Below are 13,417 nucleotides of genomic sequence, written 5' to 3' on the forward strand. Positions count from 1 at the left end.
AAAACATTTTAAAAGGTCTAGCTGTATCTATGGTATACATTTGAATAATGCATTTAAAATGTACCAGTGTGGTCCTTTTGATAATTTATAATTTATTTAAAAAACTGCACTGAAAGTTATACCAGTGACAGTGACATAATTTGTTTTATCACATACCTGCGTGCCTCTTTTACGACTCCGCAAGGCCTTGCAAATGTTTTGACGTTACATCATTTTCGTTATATAAATATAGGCATGTCAATGAAAGATGGTTCTTTTTCAGTTCAAAACAGTCTTTATTTTTGAAATGTGATAAATAGAATATTAAATTGTGTTACTTTAATATTTAATTTATTAATATTTAAACACTCAGTGAGTTATGAATATAGCAATCAATGTAAGTTACTGGAGGAAGATGATCTGGCCTAACCAAACTCAATACCTGTTCATTTGACTTGTTAAAGCTGTAAAGCAGTTCAAACAAGAACTTAAATTATATAAAATTTATTTCATTATGTCAAGATGTTTGTGTTACGAATTATCATGTCCATAATATAGTTCTTAGAATTTTAATGAGATCGTTGACATACAAAACATATTAATCATGATTTTTTTTCTTGTTTTTTTTTTAAATTTCTTGTTGTTTTTTTTTCCTTTCTTTTTGGTGTTGTTATTTTGTTAGGTTTTATGTCACAACAACACTCTATAGGTCTTATGGTGACCTAGCTTTTAAAATTGGAGGAAGATCTCATGTGTCCCTTTGTACATTATTTCAGACATGAGGGGCCAGTGTTTGGTTCTCTGTCTTGCAAACTATGCATATGCTTCATATTTTCATTCTGCACCTGTTAACAATGAAATCATGTTATCCTAATCACAGATTTAAATGTATTTACAAAAGGTGCTCAGGAATGACATTTAAAGCAATGGTCTTTTCTTACATTAGGGAAGGGTGGAGGGTATAAATAATTTTCTAGCTCAGGTGGAAATAGAATAAAATCCTATCTTATATGCAAAATATCATAAAATCTGATTGTTTATTTCTGAGTTATGACCCTTTGCAAATAATATAGAATCTTTATTTTTGAGTTATTGTCCTTTGTAAATTTATAATTGGATTTAAAATATAATTTGACATTGATAATGTATTTCAAGAAGGAAACAGTTCACATTGAATTAAATCAAAGTTTGTACTGAATTAATAAACTATGGACCTTTGTATGTTAGAAGAAGCCATACTTTCTTCTTTTTTTTCCCAGAAAAATATGCATCTAGAAACAAAATCAAAAATGTCATGAATGTTTATTGATAAGGGCATGGTGAATCTGATATGTTAAGACGTCATAATCGCCTGATGGTCCTTTTTTTTTATTCTAGACAGTTTGTAAAGCAAAACTTTTGGAACAAGCAAAGTTACCTCCCTTTTGTAAGATCACCATTTGAACTACACAATTATCTTATAATTATAATATTTTTAATTTAATTAGGATCTTTAAAAAGTAATATCCATGGATTTTTTGTGTAAGATCTTTTATTATGCATGTATGCTTACAATAAGCATTGTCAAATAATATTTAATTTATGTTCAATATTGATCTAATCGGATTCAATAAATTGATTATTTGAACAAAAATTTACAATATGTGTTCATTACACAATGAAACTTAAGGTTGTAATTCTTTTAGAAACCATACTTTATATGAATAACCAAATGACATTACATAATAACATAATAATACTTAAATGTCATTATATCTCAAAAGGATGTCCTTTATAATAAGAGCTATTTTGTTTGACATTGCTTGATTTTGTGGGCTTTTTATCAGAATATGTAAAAACCAAGTTCATTTTCATTCATATTCTGAGGTATATAATACTACTACATATGGAGTCAAGTGATTTGTATCATATGGCGGTAGATATTAATTCAAACTTATAAAAGCATATGAATTTACAGCTTCATTCATAAGGGCTTAACAAAGTGATCCTATATGTTCTCCTCATTCATAATAGTGATGGAATGACATCATTTTAAAGTATGAGACTCTTCTTTAACATTGAGGATATAAAATGTTATTTCCCAGTACATAAGCAGACACTAAAAAATCCAATCTCAAATGCAAGAAATGTCATCTGACTTTGTGAGATAAATGTACCTGCATATAAAAAATTATACAGCAAGATTGACACCTTCTTGATGAAAATGACATTTCAAATACAGTCAACTCTGTATTCAAAGACAACTTCCTAATAAAGATAACCCCGTTAATAAGAGCCACTTTTTTTACAAACTGTCAGTGATTGAATTGAAAAGAATAACTTTCAATTAAAGACAATACATACATATTGTACATGAAGAACATATTTGGTCCCTCATTTGGATGACCTTTATTTACAGGTTTCATTGTAATTGTGAGAATCCAATCAATAAGTGTTGTTATTAAAGCCCCGGTCACATATTCACGGATAATGCCACGGAAGAGCTACGGTCTAATTGTTTACGGATTACTACGGAAATGTGAAATTCCGTAGTCCGCTACGGTTCCAGTACGGACACACAACGGTATGAGTACGGAGTTTGACGGATTTACCTCCAAAAGCCCCGGGAGAGACACGGATTGTTACGGATCGACACGGTTTGATACGGAGCGACACGAATCAGGACGGACGTACTACGGATACACTACGGTCTGCTACGGTATAAGCACGGGTTAGTACGAATAAGTACGGTCTGATACGGAGAAGAACGAATTAATACGGAGAAGAACGAATTGCCACGGATCTATACGGACCTATTATATCCGTCGACAACCTCTTGCATGCTCAATGTCTCACAAGAAAAGAACACCTAGAACGAATTGCAGAGTTCAATTATTTTGGCGGAAAGGATTCGGCCTCATCGCGTCCGACCCCCGAGACATACCAGGTCCGATTAGGGTGAATTTCTTGAAGGACGCCGGATCCTCAACAAGTTCGACCATGAGAGCCTCATACTTAACATGGAGGGGTCTTCGTAAAAGCCCATCTCTAGTCAACCATCACCTCTGTCTTCTCTTACCGGATAAGATATGGACTAGTTATCATTAATGCAAAATGTTGATCAATACTGCTTCTCTTTTGAATTTAAAATGTGCTGTTCATTTTACAATTACATTAATTATCGTGAATGTTTATGTTTTAAGAATATGTAAAATGCTTGTGTTAATTACTCTTAGTCAGTATCACTCAAGGGCCAGCCTTCGAGGCTTATGTGACACGTTTTATGTACATATTTACTCCAATTTCCCAATTCAAAATTTTGTAAAATATGTAACATTAAAATGTTATTATATTACTTATGCATTGTTGTACGATATTAACATATTTTTTTTTACCTCTATGCATGTCATCAAACAGCTCGACCACTGCCTCCGCATTCTGAGCCATATCAATATACATTTGCAGCCAGTAAATGGCAATTATCATTTATTGAATGTTCACACAAATATCTTTTAACTAGCAGTTGGTATTTATACCCTTGAAAAAGTACATGATACTTAATTTATCCGTACTAAACAGTGGTGGACCGTACCATTCCGTACCGTTTCGTGATGCCACGCAATAAACCGTAAAAGACCGTGCTAATCCCTGCCTCTCCGTAGTACAGCGTATTACGATCGTGGCTTTCCGTGATAATGCCGTATTAATCCGTATTAAAACCGTAGGTTATACGTAGGGTAACCGTACAAATACGTAGTTCTCCGTACCAAACCGTGGACAAGTTGGGGCCTACGAATCAGTACGGACTAGAACGGTTTTCGTACGGACCAGTACGTATCAGTACGGTTTAATACGGACTAATAGGGATACGCTACGGTTGATTTTTCCGTAGCAAATTTTTGTGCATGTTCAAAAATTGTCAAGGATCGCTACGGATATACAAGGACTACTACGATTGATCACGGTTACAATACGGAGAGCTACTGACCAGTACGGGTAACTACGGACAATGCCGGAATTAATCCGTGGCTCTTCCGTGAGCGGTTTCCGTGAATATGTGACCGGGGTATAAGTGTTATACAAAATGAATTAAAAAGTTGAATAAATGGTTTTATATACTAGTTAAGATAAACAATGTTGTTTGCTTCATATTGTTTGAAGAAAGCAAAAAGCCTGAAGGTCAGAAAGGTTTCAGTTTTCCTGCAGTTTTGTTACAATAATACTTTTTCTCTGTGTTTTTTGTTTTTGTTTTTTTTCCTTTTGGTATTTTACTGCTGAAATTAAATTAGTTGAAAAAATGAAATGGATTTAAGCAGAGAGATGTTTTCGCTTAAATGCACAAAATGAGTATTTAAGACCCTAGTGGATAAAATGCCATCCAGAATTTGATCCAAAGTGCTTAAGGCAATTTTGAGTTTCATCAGAAATTGTCTTGAACAAAAATTGAATTTCTCAGAAATAGAAATATAATTTTTTTTTGTAAAAAAATACAAGAAGTGTAAAAATTTGATCACCCTAAAGTAATTAGGCACTAAGTCACACACCAAGTCAATTCATGAAAATTTTAAAAAAAACTTCTAAATTGAAGGGATCATATTATATACATGTATGTAAACATATGAATAGTCTAATTGTCAAAAAGAATGTTAGAAAACAACAAATTTCTCCTTTCAATAAGTTTGTTGTTGTTTTCCTTAGTGGTGGTGAGGAGGGGGGTGCTGGGTGGTAAGAGGGAGTGGGGGCTTTACATGAGTCATAATGAACTATAGGGTGAGTCTAATAGTAAAGTAACCAAGAAATGGACAACATTGATTTTTTGAGGGGTTTGGTGGGTGGAGGGTTTGGAGTTGATTTCAGATTTCTTTAAGCACATTTCAAGTTTAAAATTGACATTGCCTCTCGTATTTTAATTACAACACTTTCAACAAATCTTACGCTATAATTATATGTGTTTAAACCTTTAACCTGAAGGTAGTTTATTCCAAGAAGTATGCTTAAAACAGAATTTAAATAAATCTGATTTTTTTAAAGCAGAAAAAACTAAATCTGAAATAAACTCAGCTCCTTGTCTGGAATTAAACTGGAATGAATTTGTATGAACATATTCCAGAACTAAATGCCAAGTATTTCAATAAATCAAGCAAACTAGAAACACTTTTCTCCTACCTCCTCTCTTTGTTGTAGAAACATAGCAAAATAAGTATGGAAGCCTTTACATGTCATTCTTTTATTTGAGAAGTGTTCATAAAAAATGAACATGTTTTGCTCAACCTTTACCTTGCTTTGTTTTCTTGAACTGCTTTTAAGTTTTGATTTTCCATTGATGGATGATTTCAATATCAAAATTCTTTTAAATGAGCAGTCAAAGAGTTTGGACAAAAGCTAGCTTAGCTCTGTATAAGTGCCATAGAATTAAGCTTGTTTATACTAGGCAATTAGTAAGGGGAGCAGTGGCATAGTGGTTATAGTGTCTGCCTTTCAAGCCAGTGATCATGGGTTCGAGCCCTAATGGGGTCATGACCATGTTTCTTCCTTATAATGACACCAGTATCGGTTGGTTCCAGGAAGCAAACTTGATAGTGATTAATATAAATTGCAAGAACTTGTTCTGCAATTGAGCATATAAATAAATATGTTTAAACTTATAAGTAAGTTAAAGGCTATACTATACATGTAATTTAACATTATACATGTTGATTTTCTGTCCAGAAACTTTATTGTTGGCCATTATTTTATTTTTTCCTACTGGATTGTCTTCACACACCAACCCTTTGGACAAGACCTTCCAGGAAACCAGACTGAACTTGACCTTGAAGTTGACTCATAAATAATATCAAATTAATGAAATTTGGTAAAAATGTCATAACTTGGTTTTTTACATACAGATTTGATTCATACGTGGACAAAAGAACACATACAACAAAATTAACATGTTGAATTTATCGTATATGACTTGTCAGACTTTAATTGACCTTGATCATCAAGGTCAAATTATTGGAATTTGCTTTAATTGACATATATATAAGCTTTGTTATTTATTTACAGAATTGATAAAGGCTTGGCAAATTAAAGAGCATTTATGACAAAACTTGACATGATGATTAATTCAAAAATAACCTTGACCTTTAAATGACCTCCATCATCAAGGTCAAATATGAAATTTAAATTTTATTAAGGAAAAAAAAAATTGAAGGTGTAGTGTTTCTTATAATATTCTATCTCTGATGTGATTTACCTTAGAAATAAGAAAAAGTTTAGCATGGTCCCGGATTGCTAGGCGTTTTTTTTTTAATTATTATTTTAATTATTAAAAATCTTTGTTTCATTCCAAACTGAAATTAGACGTAATTGATATCAGTTTCATCATTCTTTATATTTTATAACTGTTGCTGTCTGAGATCAGATGTCTGGTAAAATGATTCTTTAATTGTTGAAAACAAATAAACATGGTCCCAACAGAATTCCGTATAACAAGAGATCCACTTGGCCTACATGCAAGAATAACTTGATATTTGCTGAGAAATATTTTCAGACTGTTCTTTTGAGTTGCTAAGCAATTTATAATTGCATGTTTAGATGAAATACACATGTTTCAATTGGTTTAAGATAAAGATCTTAGGGCCCCACCAAAATATAAGATGAAAAATGAAAAGTAAAAAAATTGTTGCTACAGCATTGACAAAATAAAAAAAAACTAAAGAAAGTGATATGGTTAGTATGTTGAAGAAACAAAAGTTAAAATATATAGAGGATATTCAAGTTTTTTCTGTAAATACATGATTTATTTTCATCGAGTGGTATGAAAATAAATATTTCATGAGTGGCGGTAGCCACGAGTGAAATATGGTAATTTTCATGCCACAAGATGAAAATAAATCATGTATTTATAGAAAAAACTTGAATTTTCTGTTTATTATATACATTTTTCCCTTTCTGGACATTAAAATTTGCAAGACTTTCCCTTAAATTTTGAGTACTGGCAGAATTTAAAAGAAAGTAGTCCAGCAAGACACCAGTGAAAATACGGAAAAAATATGTTTCACTGCAGTGAAAAATAAATTTTTACAGTGAAAATACGGAAATGAAAATACGCATTTTATTTCATCAATATTTCTCAATATTTCATTTAAAAGTATATAATAAATATTTTTATTAAGTGAAATTAAAATCATTTGTATATTTTACAAAGATAAATTGAAGTTAATCAATTCATAATGAAAATTAACTTATTTGTATTTTATTCATGATTAAAGGTAATAACTATTTACTTGATTTCTTTCTTAATTTGATTAATTCTTTAACTATTTTTATAAATTCTGAGAATAATTTAAAGTGTGCCTTTTTAATTGATTTTTAATTATTTTCTGGATCAACAGTTTTCATAGATTGAACAAATGAATTGCATGTGTCAATGATGATAATATACAAATATAAAAATTATTATTTGCATGGAAATGATTAGACACAATCAATATGAAATAAAGTATTGCCTATTTTTGTACATTTCATAAATTAAAATAAAAGGAAAATGGAGAAGTACAACATGTCAACACCAGAGCTGGTTTAGGTTATTTTCTTCTGGTTTCAGTTCTATTGAACCTTTCATCATCAGTTCATTAATAAAATAGTGCAGAATTATACAAAGTTTATGATTTACAGGACATTCATCCAATCGGAAGATGCTTCTTGAACCGGAAGGCACTGATTATATTAGTTCATGTTTTTTTTCTGCGTTATATGCAGTTTCTGTGAAAAGATTGAGACATAAAACTAGTGATAAAATTTCTATTTCCTCATTTCTCTGACATACTTCAGTGTCTGATACATAAATGTCTGGTGAAAAGTAAATATTTGCAGGGGAGAAAATCTATGTTACCAGAACACTGTATTGTGAAAATAAAAAACAATAAGATTATGTAATACATCCTTATGATGTAACGTAGCATTTGTGTTTGTTTCTGGTCCTCCTTTATTTTAAGTTAAAATTGTATTGAATTTCCAATAAAATAAATCTAACACATGGATTCATATACCTTAAACATGGGTCCTTACTTTGTTTTATGAACACTTTTAATGGAAACATTTCTGGTCCTCCTTTATTTTTATTTTAAAGTTGAATTTGAATGGAATTTTCAATTGAACACATTTAAATACCATATTTTGTGTTTATACCTTTAACATAGCTCTGTTGAATGTTGTATGAACACTTTTAGTGGAAATATTTTTTTTCAAGGTGGTCTAAAGTCTTTTTCTGTAAAATTTGTGCAATGGACCTTGACCTTTGAATTTGGAACTTAATGTACTGTAAATCTTAGTAGACACAACTCTTAACTGGTGATAAAGCCAAATCTTGATATATTGGGCACACTATTCTGAGATTTTAACCCATTTTCTATTTCAGCATTTACAGAGTCCAGGAGGTTTTCAGAATGCAGCCAGAGAGTTACTGGACTGGTGCTCAGACTCTAGAGCCTTTCAAGAACCATTTGAGAACACCCTCATCAGCTGTCTGACAGTAAGTCTTAGTGTATTTGAGCCGCGTCATGACAAAACCAACATAGTGCGTTTGCAACCAGCATGGATCCAGACCAGCCTGCGCATCCGCGCAGTCTGATCAGGATCCATGCTGTTCGCTATCAGTTTCTCTACTTGTAAAAGGGTTGGTAAGCGAACAGCATGGATCCTGATCAGACTGCGTGGATAGGCAGGCTGGTCTGGATCCATGCTGGTTGCAAACGCACTATGTTGGTTTTGTCATGACGCGGCTCATTTAATGACAACATCGTTGTTAAATTCAGCCATGTTATAAAACACCATGATATGTAAAATCAGTCTTACTTTACCAAAAAAAGATACAATTGGCAGGATATAGCAGGATGTCTAAGACTTGTTAGAGTTCTGGTGCTGAGAGAACACAGAAGGTGATGATGACAGTGGTTTTCTTAATGATCTTGAAGCTTTTCAAGGTCATATTTGTGGTCAGAAACAGAAGAGGAATTTAAAGACTGTAAATTGTTTGTCTCTTACTTTTCCTTTCTTAAATGTTAAGCTAAGCATTTAACCTTTTAAGAATGGAAAAGGCACAGTAAATCAAATATCTCAACACAGCCTGTCTGACTTCAGTTAATTTCTGATATAAAACTCAACTATGACCACAGACAGCTATACTGTGATTTTAATGAAAAGTTTTATTATTTATTTCTTATTGGCATTTCATATACCATAAAGAAGTGTCAGCATCTCAAGTTAATTGTTATCTAACTATATACATTAATGGGAAATGTATGCTTATTAGTTAAAGTGACTGCTTCTAAAGTGATGAGCTGAATACCTATCCGCTAACTACTATTGTCAAATGGAGAAAAACAAAACAGCCACTCCCCCCCCCCAGCACCTGCTTAATCAGAATTCAATATATAAATGATTAAAGAGATATGATTTACCTTACAACACATTGGTACTGGTCAGTCTAAAGAACAGACTCAAAAGTGATATGTGTAAGCATGGTCCTACTTATTATTTTTTATTGTTGCGTAATTCATATATACATACATTGACCATGATATATAAAAAAGGCAATATTAACTTTAAGGAAAAAAAACACAAAAGAACCATAGTTTATGCCTAGAAGTGTTTCTAGTACTCATTTAGTTTTATGAAGTTTCACAAGAATGGTTTTCTTACCTTAACCACTAATCTTATTATACTATCAAAATGAGATATTTAGATTCATTTTAAAACCCTGATTTAATTTTTTGAAATTTTCTTTATGTTATGAGACACTTGCTTTAAATTCTCTTTTCGCAAATATTTGCACTAAGGGACACTAATTTCACGCAATATCAAATACAACCAAGGGAAGCAACTTCCACAAAAGTTGCTGTTCTGATTTAACAGAGAGTCATTATAGGGTGAATTTGTGACAATATTATTTCTGTCTTTTGAATTGTATCTGATAAATAAATCTAGGCCTGTGTTTTATACAAACAAGATATCTGGTCCATATAATGTATTTACACAGTTTCGTCAAAAAGGGCGGGACCAATGTTTTGCTGATACTGAAATTTCAATGTAAAAACTAGAACACAGATCTTGCCGGTGTTTCTAATAAGATGTAATTGATATGTGGCTGGGCTGACAAAAGACACATTGTCACATCGATCAATTATTCAGGGCAGATGTATGGGCAACAGTTAACAAAAATTTTACTGCTCTGATAGTTTATTACAAAATGTAATTCTCCTTAAAGATATTCTAATTGTATATTTTGATATATTAAATGAAATCTAAATGGTATTAAGAATGTGACCTTTTTAATTATTTGATAACATTTTGAGCTCAAACTTGTTAAAAGTTTTTAGGTTATTTTAAATTTTAATTCAGTTTTTCTATATAATGCAGCAATTTAGAGTCAAAATCAATATCCATTTCAAAATTTTCAATTTTTGATTTTATGTGATATTGTGGTGTTCATTAATATTTTATTTCTTAAATCACAATCAGAATTGTATAAACTGCTATTTATGTTAATTTAGTTGCTTCATATAAGTTACTTCCATAATGCTATACTAATCCTAGCAGTCCTTTAAGATGATGAGTATGTTCTGCACAAGATATTTTTTAGTTGATCTTCACAAATCTTCAGTAATTAACCAATTACTTGTGTCAAAGATGGACATTCTTTAAACATTTTCAGTGATTATTTATTGAATGAATTATGTTTATGATGAATGATCATCATACATTCTCAGTGACTATTTCTATCCAGTCAAAGGCTCAGTAACTGTTAATGAAATATGGCTGATCTTCACATAGCCTCAGTGATTATCCAATCAGAAGGCTTGTGTCATTGCTGAACTTCACTTATCAATTCAAAGATTTCTTGTCAAAGGTTGCTGATCATTATACATCCTCAATGCTTACCCAGTCATAGGCATTATGTCAAAGACAGTTGATCTTCACACATCCTCAATGATTATCCAGTCAAAGAAATTATTTCAGAGACAGTTGACCTTCACACATCCTCTTCTCAATGCTTAGCCAATCAAAGACATTATATCAAAGATTGTTGTCAAAGATATTTATTTTTTGCACATCCTCAATGCTTACCCAGTCAAAGGCATTATGTCAGAGACAGTTGATCTTCACACATCCTCAATGCTTACCCAGTCAAAGGCATTATGTCAGAGACAGTTGATCTTCACACATCCTCAATGCTTACCCAGTCAAAGGCATTATGTCAAAGATAGTTGATCTTCACACATCCTCAATGCTTACCCAGTAAAAGACATTATGTCAGACACAGTTGATCTTCACACATCCACAATGCTTACCCAGTCAAAGGCATTATGTCAAAGATATTTTATCTTTGCTCATCCTCAATGTTTAGCCAGTCAAAGACATTATTTCAGAGACAGTTGACCTTCACACATCCTCTTCTCAATGCTTAGCCAATCAAAGACATTATATCAAAGATTGTTGTCGAAGATATTTATTTTTTTGCACATCCTCAATGCTTACCCAGTCAAAGGCATTATGTCAGAGACAGTTGGTCTTCACACATCCTCAATCTTACCCAGTCAAAGGCATTATGTCAAAGACAGTTGATCTTCACACATCCTCAATGCTTAGCCAGTCAAAGACATTATGTCAAAGATATTTTATCTTTGCTCATCCTCAATGTTTAGCCAGTCAAAGACCTTATAAAGATGATTGATCTCCATGTATCTTAGTGTTTATTCAGTCAAAGACAATGTTTCAAACACAGTTGATCTTCACACATTTCAGTCAAAGGTTTTGTGTTAAAAGCATTTTTTAGATATATATTTTAGTTAGGTATATTATGGAACAAAATAATGTGAAGTGGCTAAGGACATTGTTATATAAGAGTATTGAACAAGTTGTTGAAACTAATTTTAATCATATTTGAGTCAGCTTTCTGGAACTAAATGGTTTTATGTGTATAACATCACCTCAGTGCAGCAACGAGTTAACTCCTTCATAATTCAATAGAAGCTAGAACGTTACTGCACTAAGCTGATGTTACATGGTCATGAACCAAATAGGATTCAAACCCATGGTCCCTTGTCTGAGAGCTTGACACTGTTAGAAAACCGTGTCACTTCTCCTTTTGTCAGTGTTGGTTCTCATCCTCTACATTCACTCAACTTCAACTCAGTTTGTTAACTGATATTTACTATTAATATGGAGAAGTTTGCATTCACTTGTGGCAAATATTTTAATTCATAGAACTCACCAGTATTTATAGGAATGGTAAACTTTTACCTAGAATTCTTTTGAAAAAACAAAATAAAACAAAAGAAAATGAAGTATATAACATTACCTTTTTCCTATCAATATCAAAGATCATCATTATTACAGATTTGTAATCTGGTACTATAAAATTGTAACATTTAACAATAGCCATAAAATAATTTTTATTGAGCACAATAATTTGTGGACATCTTCCTGATGGGACTGACAATAATACTAATAACCTGATTTCTGATTATTTTGCTACAATTATTGTAATATAATCTTTATGTAATTTACGCAGGCTAACCATTTTCCTTAGAACTCCAATATTTTATGTTTACTGGAAGTTCTCAGTGAGTTGATTGACTGGTCAAACATGGCCAGTAAAGGTTGTTTGAAGTCAATGATCATTACTTCTTGCAGATAGAGAAAAGTAAACAGATATTGATATGTAATAACACACTAAATAATACAACAGCATGGCTACAAAATAAGGGGGGAAATAGATGTTACTCTTAGGGAAATCATATATAAAATAGGATAATGCAATTATTGGAGGTTTCCTGGGAAATCTGATTTATATGACTAATATTGTATTACATTAGTTATTTTGTCAACAAAGAAAAGATTTGTGGTAGTTTCTGCTCCTTTTGGGTAGTTTGTTTTCCTTTTAACATCCTATAAGAGTTCATTATTTAGAGCAATAATTGTTATTTGTGAGGAACAATGAGATGAAACATCTTGTATAAAACATCTGACTATTCAATATTTACCATATGTTGCTTGATGTTCCGTCAATGATATTTGCTATAAATAAATTTTAAAGTGCATAAATGAAAATAACTTACTGGTGTTGTTATAACTTAAATTATAAATGAATAAAATCTTTACAGACCAATTATTCCCAGTCATAGAACAAATATATTATGCAATCACTTAAAAAAGGGGAGCATATTTTTGGGGGATGATGATATGATATATATCCTGTTTCGTTTGTCTAATCATGCAAAAGCCTGAGAAGTAGTAAGTCTATGTTCATAAACCTTGGTAGGTCTATTGATTTTGAGGTTACTAGGTCAAAGGTCAACAAGGTCACAATGATATTTTAGGGAATATCACTGATAAATCAAGCCTCAGTTAGGACATTGCTCATGGCCAGTAAAAGATCCCTATTGATTTTCAGGTCACTAGGTCAAAGTTCAAG

At 31.9% G+C, this 13,417-nt stretch overlaps 1 protein-coding gene across 6 annotated transcripts in view; it reads left to right on the forward strand.

The window, feature by feature from the left end:
* LOC132753428 (zinc finger MIZ domain-containing protein 1-like) overlaps positions 1-13,417 on the forward strand; it is a 250,516-nt gene that overhangs the window by 122,475 nt on the left and 114,624 nt on the right. For all 6 annotated transcript variants that reach the window (XM_060743898.1, XM_060743895.1, XM_060743896.1 and 3 more), the window contains one exon: positions 8,360-8,473. In XM_060743898.1, coding sequence (XP_060599881.1) covers positions 8,360-8,473 — 114 coding nt within the window. The remainder of the gene's footprint in view (positions 1-8,359; positions 8,474-13,417) is intronic.

This window comes from Ruditapes philippinarum, unplaced genomic scaffold, assembly GCF_026571515.1.
Source record: "Ruditapes philippinarum isolate M1 unplaced genomic scaffold, ASM2657151v2 ctg3_1_1_1_1, whole genome shotgun sequence".
Lineage (NCBI taxonomy): Eukaryota > Metazoa > Mollusca > Bivalvia > Venerida > Veneridae > Ruditapes > Ruditapes philippinarum.